The sequence below is a fragment of the Mycteria americana genome, chromosome 13, assembly GCF_035582795.1.
Source record: "Mycteria americana isolate JAX WOST 10 ecotype Jacksonville Zoo and Gardens chromosome 13, USCA_MyAme_1.0, whole genome shotgun sequence".
NCBI lineage: Eukaryota > Metazoa > Chordata > Aves > Ciconiiformes > Ciconiidae > Mycteria > Mycteria americana.
Window position 1 is genome coordinate 10,227,804 of NC_134377.1, and position 20,480 is coordinate 10,248,283.

General features: G+C 40.5%; 1 protein-coding gene across 1 annotated transcript in view; it reads left to right on the forward strand.

The window, feature by feature from the left end:
* NAA25 (N-alpha-acetyltransferase 25, NatB auxiliary subunit) overlaps nt 1-19,877 on the forward strand; it is a 31,481-nt gene extending 11,604 nt beyond the window's left edge. The window contains exons 9-24 of the mRNA XM_075516008.1: nt 287-376; nt 735-904; nt 1,684-1,796; nt 4,515-4,722; nt 5,329-5,415; nt 6,470-6,650; nt 7,297-7,396; nt 11,927-12,078; nt 12,384-12,509; nt 12,816-13,059; nt 13,282-13,405; nt 13,766-13,831; nt 14,318-14,415; nt 14,635-14,745; nt 15,176-15,322; nt 18,129-19,877. Of these exons, the coding sequence (XP_075372123.1) occupies nt 287-376; nt 735-904; nt 1,684-1,796; nt 4,515-4,722; nt 5,329-5,415; nt 6,470-6,650; nt 7,297-7,396; nt 11,927-12,078; nt 12,384-12,509; nt 12,816-13,059; nt 13,282-13,405; nt 13,766-13,831; nt 14,318-14,415; nt 14,635-14,745; nt 15,176-15,322; nt 18,129-18,251 (2,140 nt within the window). The 3' untranslated portion in view covers nt 18,252-19,877. The remainder of the gene's footprint in view (nt 1-286; nt 377-734; nt 905-1,683; nt 1,797-4,514; nt 4,723-5,328; nt 5,416-6,469; nt 6,651-7,296; nt 7,397-11,926; nt 12,079-12,383; nt 12,510-12,815; nt 13,060-13,281; nt 13,406-13,765; nt 13,832-14,317; nt 14,416-14,634; nt 14,746-15,175; nt 15,323-18,128) is intronic.
* The last annotated feature ends 603 nt before the right edge of the window (nt 19,878-20,480 follow it).

The window sequence follows — 20,480 nt, forward strand, 5'->3', positions numbered from 1 at the left end:
TGAGCTCTTATTGGAATGTGAATGTTAAGAGGAGGATTTGTAGCTTGCCTCAATTCTTTATTGAAATTGTTCCCTTTAATACATTTCAAGAAGTTCAGGATGATAGCGTTCTTAAGATGAGGCCTTTTCAAGGATAAATTATTCTTATTACAGGTCTTTTTTCTGTAATTTGAATATGTGTTATTTCTTAAATTCAGCTTTTGCAAGGAATGCAGTTTTAGAAGTGAGTTACTGTTTTGGCAACTGTTTTCCCTAAACGTCGTTCTGTGCCTGATTTTTGTTTCAGCTCAGATGATTGGCAGTTTTATATAACTTACTTTGATTCAGTGTTTCAACTCATTGATGAATCCTGGACACCTCCACCAGAAGAAGAGCAGTAAGTTAGCAGTTTTGCTGTGGGTTTGTTTTTCCTTTGTGCTGCAGCAAATTGTTTGCATTTGTATATTCAGCACAGTGCTGTCTGTGTCTTTGGGTGACTTCTTGACATCAGACCCCAAATGATGTGTTCTCCCTGCTTCGTTTTGGAGGCTGGCAATAGTTATTGGAAACAGCTGTATAAATAGTGGTTTGTACACTATAGAACTCTTCCAGATCATATTTTTCATGGTGATTGAGTTAGAGAATCCATCGTGGTAGATTTTCTTAAGAGTATCCTGGGAGTATGCTAAGCATGTGTTATCAATGCCCTAGCAATGAGAAAAATCAAAGAACCTTTTGTCTCTTTAATTGCACAGCTCTTTGGAAGGAGAGGTACACTATTCTATAGAGCAAGCTGTGAAATTTATAGAAGAGAGGATAACAGAAGAATCTAAGAGCTCTCGGCCACTTCGGGGACCATATTTAGCTAAACTGGAGCTGATTAGACGTTTGCGATACAGAGGTTGTAATGATGAATATAAACTAGGTAAGAGCCACTAACTGGATGATAAATTAATCTTTTAGAGAGAACACAAACTTGGAACAAGCTCTTTGCTAAATCACTGTGTTACATTTTCATTACAGACATGGTATTTATGTGCTGTTGTCTGTATGTAAAGCATTTTGAAAGCATTAGAAGATGAGTCTTGAAGAAAGGCAGGTAGTTCCAGCCTGCTCCAGGGCTTGTAAAAGCAAGCATGGAAACTTTCAAACGGGCCTATGGGATCTGGGAGCATACAGTCACTGACGTGGTCATGGAAAGTGCATTCCTGATGCACTGCTTTTGTAGAAAGCCCTGCTGCTGTGCTATAATCTCTGGGTGCTTTTTCATTTAATTTTTTTGGCAGTAGTACCAGGTTTTGCTTTTTAAAAACTTGCATTTAAAAATCACATACAGGGAATCGGTGAAGGAGAGAATGTGATTAGAGCAAAATCTGTGCTACTTACTAGTTCCTTTTGTATTTCCGTGAAAAAAAAAAGTTACTGTTAGATAAGCGGAGGCTGTGTATGCATGCCTGTTATGCTGAGCTCTTATCTACCAAAGTAGCTTGAATGAAGCTCTTGGGGTTTTTTTTTTAATGTGTCCTTGGTTACCAAAGACATTGAGCCTCTGTTAAAATCTGCAGTAGTGCAGCTATCCCTTTTCTAAATCGCTATGTAATCTCAAGGGGGTGGGGGGAAGCATTAACAAAGATTTCTCATACTGATTTTACAGATTCAGCTTTTATGGAGCATATTAAAAAGATGAACTGGCCTTTTTCCTAGGTGATCCAGAAGAACTAATGTTCCAGTACTTCAAAAAATTTGGGGACAAACCCTGCTGTTTTACTGATCTCAAAGTATTTGTGGATCTCCTCCCATCCAGCCAGTACACAAAGGTAAGGAAAGATAAAGAAGTGGTGGCAGGAACTGCAGCACTTGTTTGCACTCTGGTCCCTTTATCTTAAAATACCTGTGGATCATATTAAAAGACTGGAAACATCAAATTTTTACCTTCTGTTTGAAATTCAGAAAACTCTTTGCACTGCAGAAGATGTAATGAACATCTGAATACACTGAGAAATTTAATTCAGAGGATTTTTGCTGGAGACTAAAAACTAAGTTTGATCCTGCAGAGTCTCAGACCCAGATGTAGTATTCATTTGGCTTTTTTATTACGATTTCAAGGTGTCAGGGTGCTTTGAGATGGTCTTGGTTGAATTCTCATATTGAAAATTAAAAGCTCGTAATGCTGATGAAAATTACAAGATACGAGCTTGTATCTTGTAATGAAAAGCTCCCTGGGAATTGTAGTTCAATTGGAAGCTACCTGATTAGCTCATTTTTAAATGAGTAATCTCTCATTGCTTTTGTTTATAGATCACAGCTTACAAAATGGAGTAAAGTGAAAACAGTAAAGAGAAACGCCACCCTGTTCATTCATTTGCAGTTCTCGTTGCTATGTACTGTAACTTTTGTTTTACCAAAACATCCTCCTCTTTCTCTTCCCACTCATCACTTGTTTTTCCCATTAAAGTTCTATGCCTAATGGGAAAAATCTGCTCCCTCATCCGATGCAGGTAGGGTGTCACATAGATATTTTGCTTGGCTCTGCTGCAGTGCTGAAGAACAGACACATTGATACTGATTGAGGGGTGACCGAGAGACCTATGGCAACTTTTCCAGAATCTCTTTCTGAAACAAGCTCTCTTTAACTGAAAAGACTATTTGTGCAGAGTCATGAGCAGCTCGTTGAATGACTTCAGCAGCTGGGAATCCTGTCACTCACCCCATTGTTTTTCTAAGCCATTGTGTAAAATTATCAGAGCTGGGGAGGGCTAGGCAGAGAATCCTGGATCAGCCAGAGGCTGTTGATAAAATATTTGTAAACAAAGTGTAGATGGTGGTGGTGTTTTCTTAGTTTATTATAATTTTCTTTTTTTACTTTTAATGCAAGCTCTTCCCACAACCTCACTAATAAGGAGAATGGTGGCCCTGGCATGTATGGGTTGCTGCTGATGTTTTATGTTAAAAGGTGTGGTTTTACTCCACTGGCAAGAGACCTGGTCAGTAGGATATTTAACTCGTAGTTCTGGAAATGGTGATACCATTGCAAGGTAACTCTGAAGTCCTGAAGCACTGAACAGATTTAATCCTAACTTTCCAGGAAACAAATTCTAAACCCGGAGCGGGGAGAATGGTATTTAAAAATAATAGTTTTGGCTACAGTTTTGCCACAGTGTTTGTAAAACCATGACTTTGAATACATTCTGTAAAATTTTCTGATTGGCCTTAACACTGCTGCTGATTTAGTACATATATCATTGTGTCATGCTAACATTAGAAGGTGTTTCCAGCGTATGGCTGTCGTCTCTGAAGTATGCATCTGCAGCAGTTTTAACTCGGTCAAGGAGACGTGTAGCTGCGGAGGGTTAGTGGTGCTAAAGTACCGGTGCGTTTTTGAAATCTGAAAGTTTAAGTTACTTAAAGAAAATATTTAGAGATTGTCTTAGATTTATTCTTGTTTCACAGCAAAAGATGCTGAAGGTTGTTGTACCCTAGGTAAAGTAGCAGGGTCACACTGAGGCTATACACAGCTGGGGGGGGGCTTTTCTTTTTTTTCTTGAGAGTTCTGAACAGTGTTACAGTTCAGTAGCTGAGAATGTGGCAATCTTGCTGGGCCACTAGACACAGGAGATATTCCAGAAATAATTGTCGTGACATCAATCTTGACTTCCTAGAGACATAAATTGGAGTATGCAGCCTAGTGATTCAGTTGGCCTTGCCCAGCTTGGCAAAATCTCAAACTGAAAAGATTTGTCAATGCGGTCTTCATCGAAGTCTGTGGGAAAACTGGAATTTGTGTGCATGGTGCTATGTGTTCGTCCTATCTAGCAGTCATGCTTTTTTCCTCAGGACTGCATTTGATGCAGTTCTTGTGCTTCAAGACCAAATGTAGTAAAGCTGAATTAATTTGCTTTAACTCAGCTTTAAGTTTGTAAACACTGTTGGATTTTAGGGCAACAAAAAACTACTGTCCAGCCCTGACTGCATGTTGTGAGAAGTCTGCTGTCTCCTATTAAATTTGTACATGCTAAGAGGCTGCTTTTCTTACAACTTCATTCAAAAAATAAGTCATTAATCAAAGATGATGACCTCACTGAGTACAGTGCATTACTTCAGAGTTGAGAGAAAATGGAATAGCTAGTACAGAACCACTATTTTCTGGAGTGTACTGTGAAGCCTTTCAGTAACTAATTATTTTAATTGCATATGTTATTACTGTGAGTGTTAACAGGTGCTTGAACTCCCTTGTGTGTCAATGTATTGGAAACTTGCCTGTGATTTATTTTTTTCCTCCATCTGTTTGACGAAACTTACTAAAAGCTATTGAGTGCAACCAGAACTGTCTGCTCATCACCTTTCAAATAAAAAAAAATAATAAAATTTGAAGCCAGCTCTTTAACCACTGATTTCAGTGTGATGTCAGGGTTGATACTGACATTTCCACCTTGCCTTTTTTTTTTTTTTTTCTTGATTTGAGGGAGGAAATGATGCTTTTTGTTCATGCAGTCCTGGATGCCCTGCAGAATTTAACAACAGTGTTTCTCTTTCAGTTCATCAGTCAGTTGCTGGAAGTAATCCCTCTGTCGGCAACATCAGAGAATGAAATTGCGCTGCCAGCCGATATCAAAGCCCTGCAACAGCACTTGTGTGTGGTGCAGCTCTCAAGATTGCTCGGTATCTATCACACCATGGATAAGAAGCAAAAGCTGACTGTGGTCCGGGAGTTGATGTTAAGATACCACCATGGATTGGAGTTTGGTGAGAAAAATCTTGAAACTAATGTTGCAGTTCACTTGCAGCTTTTTATGAGCAAAAGTTCAGAGCTTTTTCAGGGGGACTGAACAGCACAAACGCTGATAGCACCCATTGTGCTGTTAGGTAATACTTTGCTTTCTCCTTTATGATTATATCCTTGGCCATACCTGAATTACCTGTTTCCTTTTATTTTTTTTTTTTCTTTTCTGTTGTGTATCTTAAAGGTAAATGAGGCATTCCTGGGTAGTTCAGATGGTACATTTGTATCTTTGCAAAATTGCCTGTGCCTTTAAGCAAAGCCAGGCTTTATCCCTGGTGTACATAGGACAAATACACGGGCAAGAATATTAATTTGTAAATCTTGCAGTTGTAGGAGAGTCTTTTCTTCTTCCAGCAGACGTCAACATATGAAGTGGCCCAAAGTCCACTCGTGATGAACAAATGCAACATATATACAGTTGTTTCAGTTTTTAAGACAGCTCTGGATTTTATAAATTAAGCTGTGGTTATCATCTGCCAGATAGCTGTGTCATTTGATGATGCTGATAATGTGAGAAGCAGTGGACAGCACTGTTAAGTAATTCAAGGGTAACTTTTTTTTCTTTTTAGGGAAATCTTGTTTGAAAACTGAACTGCAGTTTTCAGATTATTACTGCCTGCTTGCAGTTCACCTGCTGCTTGATCTGTGGCTAGAAGGTATGTTCCTAAAATTGTGTCTTGCTTAATACCACCCTGAATTAATGTGATAGGGAGACTGTGTCCCTGTGGCCAGTGTATACCTGGCATGGCTTGTTAGGCTCATAGATTTCTGGGGTTTTTTTTCAATGTGAGGTATTTCAGGAGTCCCTCTATTCAGTTGGTGTTTGATATGAACCTCACTGACCTCTAAAGGGATTTAATTTTTTTAATTCCTGTAAGTCCTGGCAGAGTTTTGCTGATGTCTCTTGCAGCTCAGTGCTGGCTGTCTTCAGAAGCTTGTTCCAAGTTTCCCATGTAGGTAATGTGTTCTCTCCTTTGCACAAGTTCTGCTGACAATTCTCTCCTGATACCAGAGGTGTTTTGAGGGTATTTCTTTCCCTCCCTGACATACTTTGTCTTCTGTATCCCCTGCTTCTAGACCTTCTGCTGAGACCTGTTGCCCTGTCTGGAGTATTCCTGTACTCCACATCTGCTCTGCCTGTTAGTCTCCTAATCCCACAGAGTCAGTCTCCAATGGTGGCTGTTTATATTCCTGCCCTTCAGTATAGCTGTCAGTTACGCCTTTGTCTTTCCCAAGGAAGACTTAGTCTTTAACCTGAGTAAATCCATTGTCAGGTTCCTGGCAGGTCACCGGTGGAGCGTGGGCTCTTGAATTCCTGGCTCTGTGCTGCTCTCTTGCATAATGCTTGGGAGTGCTCTGTACGTATAAGCTAGACATCCTGAACAGTCCAGGATTCATCAGGGAAGGTCACTTCTTCTGCAGTGTGCCCATGTGCGAGTGCTTTGCTCTATACAAATGTGAGCTTGATATTCCCTGTGAGGATTTATTCTCCACCTCTCCCTCAGAAAGCAGCTGTAATGCTGGGGTGGGTGTTATGTTTTAAGGGCAGCAATGTGGCTGATGAATGCCATCTGCATGTTTAAATGCATGGGACCATTTTCAGAGGTGTGTAACCTGAGGAAGGAAGCTTCAATGCCAAAGTGACCTGTGCTGTCAGTGTTTGGTGCCTCTCTCTGATCATGCCTGTCTGTGTTTTGTCTCTGTCACCAGGTGAAGATATGGCTGTGTGGCAGTGCCTAACTCTCTTAGAAGAAGGGTTATCTCATAGTCCTTCTAATGCTCAGTTTAAATTGCTGCTCATTCGAATCTACTGCAGGCTTGGTGCATTTGAACCTGTTGCAGAGCTCTATTCCAGCCTTGATGCAAAACACATACAGCACGACACCATCGGGTGGGTAGTATATACTGAGAATAATTGGTGATGGTGACCCTCCAGTAACCAGTCCTGAGGTCTTCAGTTTCCTTTGCTACTGAAAGTTAGCAGATTATCAGATTTTCATACAGTGTTGTATACAAGTGTTTTGGAATCATGAGACACATCTACTGAAGTATACGTCCCTTCTCGTGGAGTATTTTTCCTGTGTGATTTTGATCAGTTTTGGTTTTTGGAGTATTAACTAAAGGGAATCTGAAAAAAATTTGTGAAATGTGTATCTTGATGCCAGTCATAGCTTGGGGTTCTGGCTTGTGTCATTGCTCAGCAAAGCTTGGGAGCACTAGTTAAACATACCAAATGGCCATGCCTTGGGTAGTGTGTTTGTGGGTATCTAATTAAGTAAAGCTCTTGCACACTTAACAAGGTGGATGGAGGAACTCCAAGTCCCCACATACTGTTTTTTAAAAAATTAAGAATACCTTCCATTACTGTTAAAAGCTTAGATTTTTTAATATGAATGTTGTGATTGCTGTCTGTTAAATCCCCAGGCTTTTCATTAAAGCTGGACTGTGCTGCAGTTCGCTGTTCAGAGCTGTGTTTGAAATTCAGGTTTCCCCAGGGTTGTGTGCTGATATTTGACTTGTGCTGTGTTGTGTTGCAGATATCTTCTGACGCGCTATGCAGAGTCACTGGGCCATTACACTGCTGCATCCCAATCCTGCAATTTTGCACTCAGGTTTTTCCACTCCAACCAGAAAGATGTAAGTTGAAAGAAATCTCTGTCGTGTAACAGAGCAGTTATGTCAAGATGCCTTGCAGAAGTCTGTGCCCTATGTAAGGGCTTACAGAAATGTAGTGGTTGATAACAAAGAGGAGTAATATGTGCAACTTTGTGTTTATAGTAAAGGCTGCCTCAACCTGTGTTTCTCATTACAAGAATTTGTAGCTTACTGTTATATGGGGTTTTGCTTTAGCTTTCTATTTACAAAAGCCAGTTTTAATACTCCTCAAAACCAAGTATGATTACTTTTAAATGAATGGATTGTAATTCTACGCAAAAATTTAATTGACATGTCATGTGGCCAATAAGTCCTGGTGTCATATAACTTCTAGCATTTTGGAAAGTCATACAGCAGCTAGGGATGGTGGGTCAAGATCGTGGTGGCATACTCATGAATCCTTCATATGACAATCACTGAAGCAGCGTGTTTTAGTGACGGCTGTCCTGGGCACACAGGGGTGGTGGGGAATGCACATCACTTTAAAAGGTAGGGAAAGTGCAAGGAACAAGGTGGGAGGATTTCAGAGGGGAAAAACTGAGTCTTGAAGTCTCAGCTTCACTGAAGGCAGAGCCCATGACTCACTGGGCAGAGCCCATGACTCACTGCATTATTTTGAAGTGGATCAAATTGCAAAACCTGGTCTTGTGCTAATGGGAACTACCTGCTTTATTCGGTCCAGCCCAAAAAGTGGTGTGAATGAAAAGAAAGTTGTCTTGAATGAGAACCTTGGGACTGGAATGGAGGAGGTAGAGAGGGGAGAGTAGCTGAATTCTTCCAAAGAGATCAGGTGCTTCCTAAAATGCACGCCATGCCCATGGCATCTAGCGTGCTTGTAGCTTGCTGATTAGTAAGTGTACTTGTCAATAATCTCATTTGGAAAGTACACTCTGATGTGCATTCTGATACATTCATAGGGAAAATATCTATCAATTCCATTTCAGAATTCCCATGGAATCCATGAAAAATGGGTTAGGTAGGAGAACAGTGGAACAACACATTCTTGAAGTCTTGGTGGAAATATATTGGGCAAATAAGAACAGAAATAGTCTGGAATCATGGCAGGGAAGTATATGCATGTCAGTCCATCTCCCTAAAACTTGCAAGGCAGTCCCATTCTGAGGAGTGGGAATATATCCTGTATATTTATATTTTACAGTTTGATCACTGTTGAGAGGTAGGTGAAGAAAACTATTTTTAATTTACTTCGTAAGAAACAAAGGTGCAATCCAGTTGTAACTCTTCCAGTCAGCCACTGGCTAAGTCACCTCCAAAGGCTCTGCAGTCATACAACTTGCTTTCCCACCATCCCAGAAACAGATAAAAACAAAAGACTTGTCTGTACTGAATAGTAAAGATGCTCACACAGTAATCCCTCAGAAGAGTACCCTTGCTCTGTTGGCAGCCCAGGTTATTCCTGTCTACAAGATACCAGTTGCCATTTACCTGTGCTTGGAAGGTAGATGCTGAGTTACTGTGACCTGTGTCTGACACAGGAATTTCACCGTAGGGAGTGGGATGCACAGAGGAGCGTGTAGATTGTACGATGGGAGCTTGCTCTCATCTGCTTCCCTCATTTGCTTATTGTTTAAGCACTGATTCTACTTGCTAAGAGTCTTTGGGTTCCTGGGTGCAATGTTTTGTGCTGGAGTGAAGCCCTGGATCCAGACAACTTTCTCTTACGTGTCTGTTGTTGGTAGTAGTGGCTTTTTTTCTCTCTCTTTTTTTTTTTTGGGGGGGGGTGGGGGGGTGGGGGAGGTGAGGAGTAACTTGTTTAGTGTTGTTTAAAAGTCACTCAGTGGATGTTAATGAAAAGCATACCTGGAACCAACTGTCTGAATAAAATGCATGACTGCTGGGTGCCAGGTGAAAAAGTGAACCGAAAACACTATTGAACGTCACTTGTCTTCTTGGGAACACTGCATTGTAAAGCATCAAGAAATCATCTTTCCCTGGAAAAAAATCTGAAGTAACTTCAGGTGTGGTTACCTTGGAAGAAGGTTATTCTCTTTGGCATGAATGATAAAGGTGCTTGCAGCAGAGAAGAGCTGATTGTCTCCAGTAGCTCAACATCTGTACGCAGATGAAGACAGCCACGTTCCAAGTGCTGTTTCCATGAAAATGCTACTCAGCTCCTGTTCCAGAAATCCTGAAAAGGCAGTGCCTGAGTGGTTCAACCTGCCTCACTACCACACCTTAAAAGGTTGAAATTGCAAGAGGGGCGAAAGCGATACAATCGGCATTATATAATCCTTCATGCTACAAGATAAGGATGTGACTCTGAAACCCACTTGCATCATGTCTTATCTTGGAGACAGAGTATTATGACCAAAGGACCATGAGCCATTGTTGAGCTCAGCAGCCAAGTCTCTCATGTATTCTGGACACTTCCAGTGGTTATCACCTTAAGATCCTTTTAGTTGGGAAATGCCTCAAAAGCTGTACTAATTTGCAAATAGCAAGTGTCCTTTAAACCAACCATAAGGTGCAAATTGCAGGAGGTGAAGGCTCAATTCAGGGTACTGTTCACCTAAGATGATGTCATGACAAGAGTGGAGATGAGAAAAGGGATTCCTTACCATAAGACGTGTCCCGATTATCACAAGGTCAGAATCTGCTACCAGTTTCTGTGCTGCTGTGGTTCTGTTGGGGTTGCCCCTTCATACTCAGGGTCCTGATATCAGCTTCCCATTCGAGTCCCATAACAGCATCTAACTGCAATGTTAAAGGAGGACTATCCTTTAAAAGTTACCTTTTTATGTGATTTCAGATACTGCCTGCTCCTCTCTAGGTTGATGTTTAAGATGGCTGGAATGTCTGCTACAGCATAGAAAACGTGTCCTGCGGCACGCTGTGTGTGGGACTCTGCCTAGAACAGGAAGTGTGGGATATAAATGAAGTGGTCTGGCATAAAAATATAGCTACTGATTCAAACTGATTGCTTTGGATAAATGTTTTCCTTCTGACTTGCTGAACTTGCAGCCTGAAGTGAATCCTGTTTAAGAGTGGGTCCCATGAGTGACAGCCATCTAGGATGCTGTGCAGTCCTGACGTAATATTTCTGCTCTGGGAGAGGATGCCAAGGACAGGGAGGAGAATAGAAGGCAGTGTTGCTATATTTGGCGGAAACTAAAATGGCAACTTCACCCTTATCAAGATAGTCCTCCTTTAAATATGCAGAATCACAAGTAATCTCTCTAATTTTCTTGTGTCCGTCCGTCTTTAATTTCTCCAGATACTGCAGGCAAACAGAACACCAACGTATCCTATGGGGATTTAAAAACCACGTCGATGCAGTTGAATTAGCACCCATAGCGCAATCCCGCAGCCTGACAATGAACTCTGCAAGGCTGTTTATCAGAGGGTATGTTGTTGAATATTTGGCATATTTTTTTCATACAGTGCAAATAACCAAATTTCTTAGGAAAAAAAGACAGAGCTACCTAGAGGACATTTCTTATTTTAAAGGGGGAAAAAAAAAAGGTAGCTTTCATCTGTTCGTACTAGCTTCTAGTCTCTCAGAGCCTTCCTGATGGGTTGAGTCTGTTCGTACCATATAAAGTTCAGTTACCCAGGGGCCTTTTTGGGGCCTCTCATCTTCAGTGCGTTTCGTAATCTTGTTCAGAAGAAAATACTTGATTTGCCAGAATTTCTCACTTGTGGAGTAATTCTGATGTAAAAAATACAGCCATCTGTCTTGACTGGGAGCATAAATTGTTCACTCTGTCTCTACCGCTAGAAATTTTCATTAAAATACAGTGCTTGTTTGGGGCTCCTTCATCATATAAATCTCCTTCTGGAGACTGCTTGGACTGATGTGAAATCTTAGTGTTGTGCCTTGTATTGCTGCATTTCATCAGAGGGGAAGCAAACTATCCCATGGACCCTGACAGTTTCCTTTGGTGTTTAGATTGTATTGTAATGTGTATATACTGCGTGATACTATCTTGTGATGCTGTATTCAAAAATCTAATAAAGAGAAATAAAAAAATGTGTGAGTAATTTTTTTAATCTATGTAATATGTGATTTTAATCTATGTAATATGAAGATAGGTAATATGTGATGCACATCCAAGTCAGTTCCAGAAAATCTGGGATATATTTATTTTGCCTGAACGTACTTCTCACAATGAAACAATGATTTGAAAAATGCATCTCAAAAAAAAAAAAACCCAACAAACCTTCCAAAACAATTTCTCCCCTCCTTTATGTATTTTTCAGTGTCAGTGGTGACAGCAATGTGATGTTTCTTAGTGTTGGTTTGGTTAATAAGTCACACTGCTGCCTGGTGAAGCATCCGGGCATCCTCAAATTAAAGTAGCAAAACTGCTGGGGTGACTTGGACAAGCAAAAGTGCAAGCTTCTGCCAGGGACTGAGTATCTGCCAGATTCTGTACCTCTGGGTTAATGAAAACCGCAGAAATGCAATTTCTTGGCAGTGACCTTGTTAAACTCTGGTTGTTCTAATTTATGGAAGTAACTAATACAGGGATGGTGTGTGTTTTCTTCCAGACCTCAGAATATATCATTCAAGCCTACAAGTATGGTGCATTTGAGAAGATCCCAGAATTCATTGCATTTAGAAATAGGCTGAACTCTTCCCTTCACTTTGCGCAAGTTCGCACAGAACGGATGTTGTTAGACCTCTTACTTGAAGCAAATATGTAAGTATGGCAGTGATAAGTGCAGCACCTTGCACGTGAAAAAATTGGAGATTTGTGCATAGGCAGAACACTGGTCAAGTGAGACCTTAGTGAGTTGCACTTGCAGCTCTTTGGCAAAAACCTGTGAGCTGCTTCTCTCTGCTTCGAATTTGCTCTCCCCTTCAGCATCCTTGTCGGTACCACGTATGCATAACATTTCTGGCGTCAGAAGAGTTGAACAGTGGAGAGAATGTGGCTTGTTAATGAGTGTTTTCTGTTTCCAGTGATCAAATGTTTGATTTAATGTTGCTTATTCTTACGTACAGATCAACCAGTTTAGAAGAAAGTATAAAGTCCATGAGTCTGAGCCCAGAGGAGGATGACATTCCGTGGAAAGATTTGCGTGACAACAGAGACCTGACAGTCTTGTTTAACTGGGATCCAAAAGACAGGTGAGTAGAAATAGCCTCAACTGTAGAGTCACACCTTTTCCTTACAGCATACATGGCAAAGAAAATCCTTTCAGGGCAACTGCCGTATTTAAATGTTCTCTAGGCTGGCTAACTGCAAACTTAACAAGCATCATTCATCACTTCTAGCTGCCTTTTTACATATTAATACCGTTTTCTGAATTTCTGACTGCTCCTTCCCCTTCATACAGTATTCGGTAACTTTGGGTAGGCTTTTGTACCTGAGTGAAGCTCGCTACTTTGCAAAATTGAAGCATTTGCCTGAAAATATTTGGTGCCTTTCTCTAGGGACATTTCTGAAGAACATAGGAAACTCTCACTGGAGGAAGAAACCATGTGGTTGCGAATCCGGTCTTTAACTTTAAGGCTAGTAAGCGGACTCCCAACTCTTAGTCACACTATTCAACCAAAGAACTCTGAAAAGACTGCAGAGAACGGCGTCTCATCCAAGATTGATACAATTCGATCCCTGCTTCAGCAGCTGGAAGCGGCAGTGGATTCAGGGAAGAAGTTTCTAGAACAAAAAATTCAGGTACCCATTAAGGAAAAAGCTATCCCCAGATATTAAATGAACGTGAATGCAAGCAGAGAAACTGAATGCATCTTGTAACGTCCAGCAGGCTGCAGAATGCACTTAACTGGCCCTGAGTTTGTAGTGTATGAATCTGACTGAGAGATGTGCCAGAGACAAACACTGTGTTCTGGATAAGGAAAAGCTGCAACACCTTTATCTTTTTCTTTGCTTCTTGCCTAGTATCCTGTCCTTGGCCCTCCTCCTACCCGAATGGCTGGCTTCTTCAGTAATGGCAGCTGTCAATGCCAGACTAGCTTGTTTTATCTTGTTAGTGATATTTATGAACTAGATACCAATGGCTTAGGTAAGTGTTTGAGGGGCAGGGGTTTCACCAGATTGTCATGACGTGTGGTGGGAGGGAGTGAGATGCGCCTCCATTTAGTTTGAAAACTACTAGGCGTTGGCTGATGTGGACCCAAACTGTTACTTGTGTGTTTAATTTTTTGAATGACACTAAGTTATCTGGGAGACAGCGCCTTAATTTAATGTTTTATGCGAGTCTTCATTTTTGTACAGAGTATGTTGATATAATACCGGATCCTCTTTGAAAGCGGTTGTATTTGCTTTTGACTGCTAACACTAAATTACATTTAAATGCCTCTTAGCTTTCTGGAAGCAGAAAATACACAAACTTGTAGTTTATAACTACTTTTTTTTCTTTCAGAAGATTCAGCAGAAATCCAGGAGAGGATAGGGAATAGTTTCAAGTCTTTAGTAGAACGACTAACAGGTAAATGGTAACTCAAGAGTAAACACTGGTAGCTAAGGTAGTGCTTCATGGTGCTCTGAGGATGTGCTGCTAAGTGTGCTGCAATGATGAGGAAGTGTGTTAATGTATCTGTAGCCCCCTTTGAAAGATACTTGAGAACAAGGCTGAGATTCCCCTTGGCTTCTCTGATCACGAAGCTGTTGCATACCACAGAATGTCGTTATGTCCTATCATTTCGCTAGCTTGCAGCCTAGTCTTAGCAACTGTTGTCTCCCTGGTACTTGGCCCAGGTGTGCTAATAAATGGAGTGGAGATACTGTTTGTAAAGAAATACTGTTCAGAGGAAACTTCAGAGCTGGATCTTCTCAAGAGGCTTTGGCCAAATTTATCATCAGCTGCTTAATGGTCGGTCCTCTGACAGCTTTGCACACTGCACTGAGATTACAGAAAATACTCATTTAGGTTGATCTACATGTCCTGAATAAGGCTTTTCTTTTTTCTTTTCAGACTTGTTCAATAAATGTAAAGGTGATTTGATTGAAGTCAGAGATGGCACCTTGAAAACTCATCCAAACCTGTTAGAAAACCTAGTCTTCTTTGTTGAGGTATTTTTTTTTCTTTGGAAACTAGAAATTTTGGAGTACTTTAGGGTAGAAATGTTGGGACTAAAACACAGTGAAAGTTCTTTTATCTCAGTCACTTGTGAAAGCAGAGGTTTTTTGTTGCATATTCTAACTACTCTAGTCTTACCAGTAGGAACACTAGAATGAGTTTAGAAGTCTCCTGTAAATGCAACTTGTAACATACTTGTACCTTTTTTCCAGACGATCTCCATTGCCCTGTGGGTTTCAAGTTACTGTGACGGTGTCCTCCGACCTTTTAAATCCAACCTGCAAAAAAAGAAGAAGAAAAAAAAAGAAAGCAGTGTAGCTATGGTAGACAATATTCCTTTCTTCCCCTGCCCCCAATCCAACAGCATACTTAACTGAAAGAAAAATCAGGATAGATGACATGTTAATAAACTGTTTTTCATAAACTTTGCCTTGTAAAGGCTGATGTAGGTTAGAGATTACTCGGTACTAATTTTTAAAACTCCTTTTCTATTTAAAATCAAATAGTGATGTGCTACATCTCTGATATCATGTGACAGCTTTTTAATAGGAAACACAGTTTAGAGTATCACAGGCCTTTCTGCCTTGAATGCACTACAATAAACTAGTTAGCTGGTAATATTTATCTGGGTAGGTAGATTATAGCTTAGCGTTGGGGGGGGAATAGAATGATAAACGTTACGAAGTGAGGTGTCATATAAAATAGTCACTTGAATAGGCATTAATATGTTTATAAATGTATTTGTTTTTACAGCCACCTATATTTACACATTTTGTGGATTATGTTACTGAACTACAGACATTAACTTCCAATGTAATAGATCACATCAAAGGGCTTGAAATAATTCTGACTGCACTAAAACTTGAAGAGCTGTCCCTCAAGGACACTCTGCTTTTACAGGTAAGAACCTGCATTATTATTGGTGTGCTCTCTACATTTGTGTGTGACTGATAACAACCTGTATGTTGTTATGGGATGTACGTGCCTATGGGATAACTTTGTTGAAAGCTTCTTTTCCCTGAAATGTTTTACTGGAAGGAAAAAAAAGGAAAACAAACTAAAAACCCTCCACCTGTTATGATTAACTTAATTGTTCTTAACCAGAGGTTAGGGACCAGACTGCTAGAAAGCTTAGTTTTAGAGTGGTGAGTTAAGGTTTTTTTTATAGTGACAGTGACTTTGCCTCATCTGATCAGCTCTAGCTCACTGCACAAAGTAATCTCAAAAAATGAGATCTAAACAAAGGAAATTGAAAATACTTTCATTTTGTGTGGTATGTTAGTGAAGAAAAACTTAAGGTTTTACGTTATTTTGCTGTCTGTGATACTACTTACTATATTATCTGTATTTTAGCATGCCATAATGGATTCAAAATACTTATTCCAGGAAACATTTGAGATTCACCTACTGCTGATTAGTCACTTCCCTGGAAACAATTACTTGATCTTTAAAGAAAAACAAGTGGCACACACACACACACCCCCCCCCCCGCTATATAGAAAGGACCAAAGGCGGGAGTAATAGGCATTACACATGACAAACCTCATGCCAAATTTAGACACGTGGAGCATGGGCCTAATGAGGAAGCTTGGCTTTTTAAGCCATGGCAATCAGATAAAAAGTTAAACTTTGTGATAGAGAAGTTAATATTACTGGCATAAGGGATCTTCTAACAGCTCAATACAAATTCAATTCAAATATTAATGTATTTGTTTAAAACAGTGGTTGAGATCCTGAAAATAGTGTCAGAGTCCAGCTAAAAAGCCTAGAGGTGACTGTAAGCATAGAATTAGAATTTCCTTTATGGTGCTCTTGAAATGTAGGTGGAGATAAAAGGTGCAACATAGCAAAGTGGTGGAATAGGCATCATCTTCTGATACCCTGGGGAGGGAGAGGCGCTGGGGGAGCGGCGAGTCATGCTCCTTGTCAAAGAAGGATTGCAGATTCCAGGAGAGGTTTGAGAGGGGAGTCATCTCCTCACCAGTATTGGTTTAGGGGGGTGGGAGAGACTGATTTGAGAAAGTGCAGGCAGAAGCTATGTTACCCAGGACCCCCCAAATTTGATTAGGAATCAGCACTTAAGACAAAAACAGGTCTCCGATATGTTTATCTAAAAAGGGAAATTTGGCCTACAGGGCATCGGCATTCATGTTTGTCTAGATGGGAGATCTGAGGAGAGGGGGGAGGATTTAAAAGCTGCACACATGTATTTCAGAATTGTACTTCTGTCCACCTAAGCTGCTGTTAGCCAGCTTGTGGGTTTTTTTCAGTTAGATTGTCCCCTTTATTTCACAGCATGTTACTTAAATTTTCCCTTTTCTTGTTGCTGTATGAGGCTGATGTAGAAGTATCTCAAATACATATTAAAAAAAAGATACTGCAAAAACTGATAGAATCAACGCAACAATACAGTCTACAATTAGACTGTATTTAATGCAAATTTGAATAAAACCAAAAAAGTACATTTTCTTAATATCATCAAAGAATCTTCACTTTAAAGGGATAAGATGTTTTCAGATAATTGTTGATCCTTGTAATTTTTCTGGCTCCTCGCTGAGTCAGCAAATCCCTCCATCTTCCCTTTGATGTAAGGCATCAAATTACCACAGAAGGCAGATCTGCAAAACCCAGCCGTTAGATTCACATGGATTTGAGTAGAAGCATCTGTGGGAGTCTGCAGCTTTTCCTGTGTTTGTTCATGATGTTTGCTATTCTGTTTGTTGTTTGACATTGTTGCAGTAAATCCTGACAAACGCAGTCTGTGTAGCTCTACTCAGACCTAGAGCTATGTTTGCAGCTCTGTGTGTTTAGAGCTAAGAGGTGCCTTTGAAAAAGTCCTCGTGTTCAGGTACTAGTGAAAATTCTGGTGTGAATGGAATGATACTGGCAATGTGTCAGCTGAACCTGGCCACTGACGTGAGATTTTCCCACATCGGATTGGTTTACTCGGGCTGTGCCTCGCAGGCTTTTCTGCTGTTATCTGTACGAGTGTCTGCAAAAGGCATCCTGATAGCAAGTCACCTCCTGACAGAACGGTGGTTATGGCTGCTGCTTTGGGTACCAGGATTTGCTCTTTCTGCATACAGAAATACAGCATCGTTCGTGATAGGTCAGTGCTAACCTCAGTCTACCTGCAGGAGCAATGCCGACAATGTTGCATGATGGTGGTCCTCCTAAAAGCCTTTTAGCATGGGTATTTTAGAAAACTGCACATTAAAGGGAATCTAATCCCTTTGGGAAAGCTAGGCACCAGTGTTGCTGAATTAGTGACATCTGAGTCTGTCCCAGGCACCGTGGCTCACTATGCTTTGGAATTTGGTGTAAGAGTCTATTAGCTGGTTGGCATTCATTTGCCGTTTGACTTCACTTTTCTGTGTAAGAAATTCTCTGCTTTAATAAATGCTGACTAAAATAAAATGCTCCACGCACTCTCAATTTCAGCCACAAATATTTTGCACAAGGATGTTTCCAGAAGTTTTGAAGGAATGTTAATGTGTTACCAGCCCTGTCTGGGCAATACCAGTATCTGCAGGACTTACTGCTGCTGAGCAAATGCTGCTTATTCTGTGCTAATGACATTCCCTTTGTAAACTTACACTGTGGTCCTCATTAAATTCTTAGCAGTGTTTGAGATGGTAGGGGAAGTTTAACGGGAGGATTTAAACACTTGCTGTGGAGTGAATGATTTCTCTTTTGCATTTTGCAGGAAGAAAAAAAGTTTACAAAGACTGTGCAAGGGAAGGTCCAGAGCAGTTACCATCACTCAGTTCAGGAAATTGGAGAGCTGCTGAAAAAGAGACTTGATACCATTAAAAAACTAAAGATTTGAGAAATGCATCCTTGACAGACTCCACAGGGGAGTGACACCAGAGTCCCAGACAGAAGCAACATCCAATATACCATCACTTTAATCCAGAACTTCCTCATAATGCATGAAGGACTTAAAAAAAAAAAAAAAATCATAAAAACAATTTTTTTTAGGTATTACAGATGTATTGAGCTGATTTAAATTATTGTACATAAATGAGAAGCAGGGACCCTTATCGGGGCTTGACCACTTTTTATACATGTTCATAAGCGTATTGCAACAGAGAAAATTAACTTTCTTCCCTTTTGATCTCTAGAAACAACTGGAGATGGTCTTTAGAAGCAGCAATAGAAATCCAGTGTAAAGCATATATCTCAAAGGAGTTGTATTTTCATCACCATACAGTGTTTATAATTTTTGTATGGTCCTTGCCTTAGAAATGCAGAAATTGTAGATGCCTGCATTCAGTCGCATCCAACGAAATGAGCCCGTTTTGGAGCTACCTATTTTGTCCGCAAGCCACCTGGTCCTACCGAATTAATTCGGTGCGTTGGTCCAGCAGGGAGAGGTGAGGCTGCGCTGAAGGAACACCCTCTGCATACAGCCTTCCAGCAGAGCCCGGCCCTCCGTCGCAGGGTGGGAGTAAGCCATGCCTGGTGGTGAGGCAGGTTTCTCTAAGGAGAGAACTGCTGGAGAGAAGAGGTGGTGTCAGTGTACACACAAGTCGTCTTCACGTTCAGGAAAATCGCAAACCTGATGAGGAGCAAACTTGGCCGTTAAGCTTTAGAGAGAGAGATGGGAATCGGTGTTTCAGCAAAAAAAGACAAAAACAGAGACCTTGTATATAATAGCTGCAGTGAAGTCTGACACTGCAGTCTGATTTCATGTCAGTTTAATGTAAAACAGCAATCATCATGACTTTCAAAAAGTGTATTTAGGTTACTGAAACTTTAAGACTTAAATATTTTAATAGAAATTAAGTCCTATTGGCTTTGGTTTTAAGTTGGCAGAGGTAACTTTTGCTTCCGCTGTGGTATGAGGCTGAGAATACTTTTTGTAACTGTATGCTTGCTTTTTGCAGTTGATCTTTGATTATTCAAGTACTAGCTCATTAGGCATTCTGTTAGAAAGTACAATCGCATCATCTGCTCCCACTGAATCTGCATTTCTGCTGGGGTTTTTTTTCTCCATTTTAAAGGAGTAATGCAGCCTAAAATTGGTAGGCAAAGTTACATGTACCTGCACTACAAGGGACAGGTCAGACTACAGATTCCTCATCTTCTGATTTAAAGCAGCTAGTATCTGAAGTCTATATTTAAAGTTCTAAGAGAGCTGACAATCCTACCTTTGTCATCTCTTCTGAGTATGTTTTGTTAGTAATGCTAGAATGTTGATGAGAGTATTTTTTTAAAATAAATCCTGTGTGTTAAAAAAAAAAAAAAAATCACATTGCTGCTCTTGCTGGATTTAGTTTTGCTTTGCCCCATCCTGAAAGGGAAACAAGAATGTCTGCAGGTTGTCTAAATTGTAATGGATGTCCTGATGGTTTAATTGCAATGTCTGGTAAGTGCTCTGGGCTGGAGAATACCAAAATGTGTTAAGTCTGTTTTATAGTAATACTTTTCCTGGAAAAAAAAAAAAAAACAACCCACAACTGAACTCTGATACGTTGTATAGAAATACATTTTTGGAAAGAAGGGTGTGCTCCTTAAATTTAAGTAAGACTGATGACTGAAATGTGTAGGGTAAGTGAAAACAGTCCCATTGCTGAGATGATGCAATTCATAGAAAGCACTGAGCCAGAAATCTGCACTGCCCCTTTTCATTCAAGGAGGCAAATTGCCGTTGCTGATGTTCCTGTCCCCTCCCTCCCCTGTGGCAGTGCTAGCTAGAGAGGGCTTTGCGCAAACACCAGCATTGAATGCAAAGTTGACACAGCACCCTCATCCAGAGGGGATAGGCCAGGGACTGATTTATGCTGGAGTTTCCTTCCACTGCTGCTACAACAGGTTGAATTCAAGTATCAATAAGCAATGGTGAAAATGTAAGTGAAGTGTCAGGTTAATAAAACCAAGCTTTTAAAATCCTCCCATGTGCCTGAAAGCAGAACTTGCTTTAAAAAAAGGTTTTCTGCATCAGCTCTCTTAAAAGCAGAATCGAAATTGCTGGGGGGGACGTGTGTCATCTGAAGCAAAGTCTGAGAATAGATGGAACCATGACTCGCTTCCTGTCACAGCATTTGGCACGGCA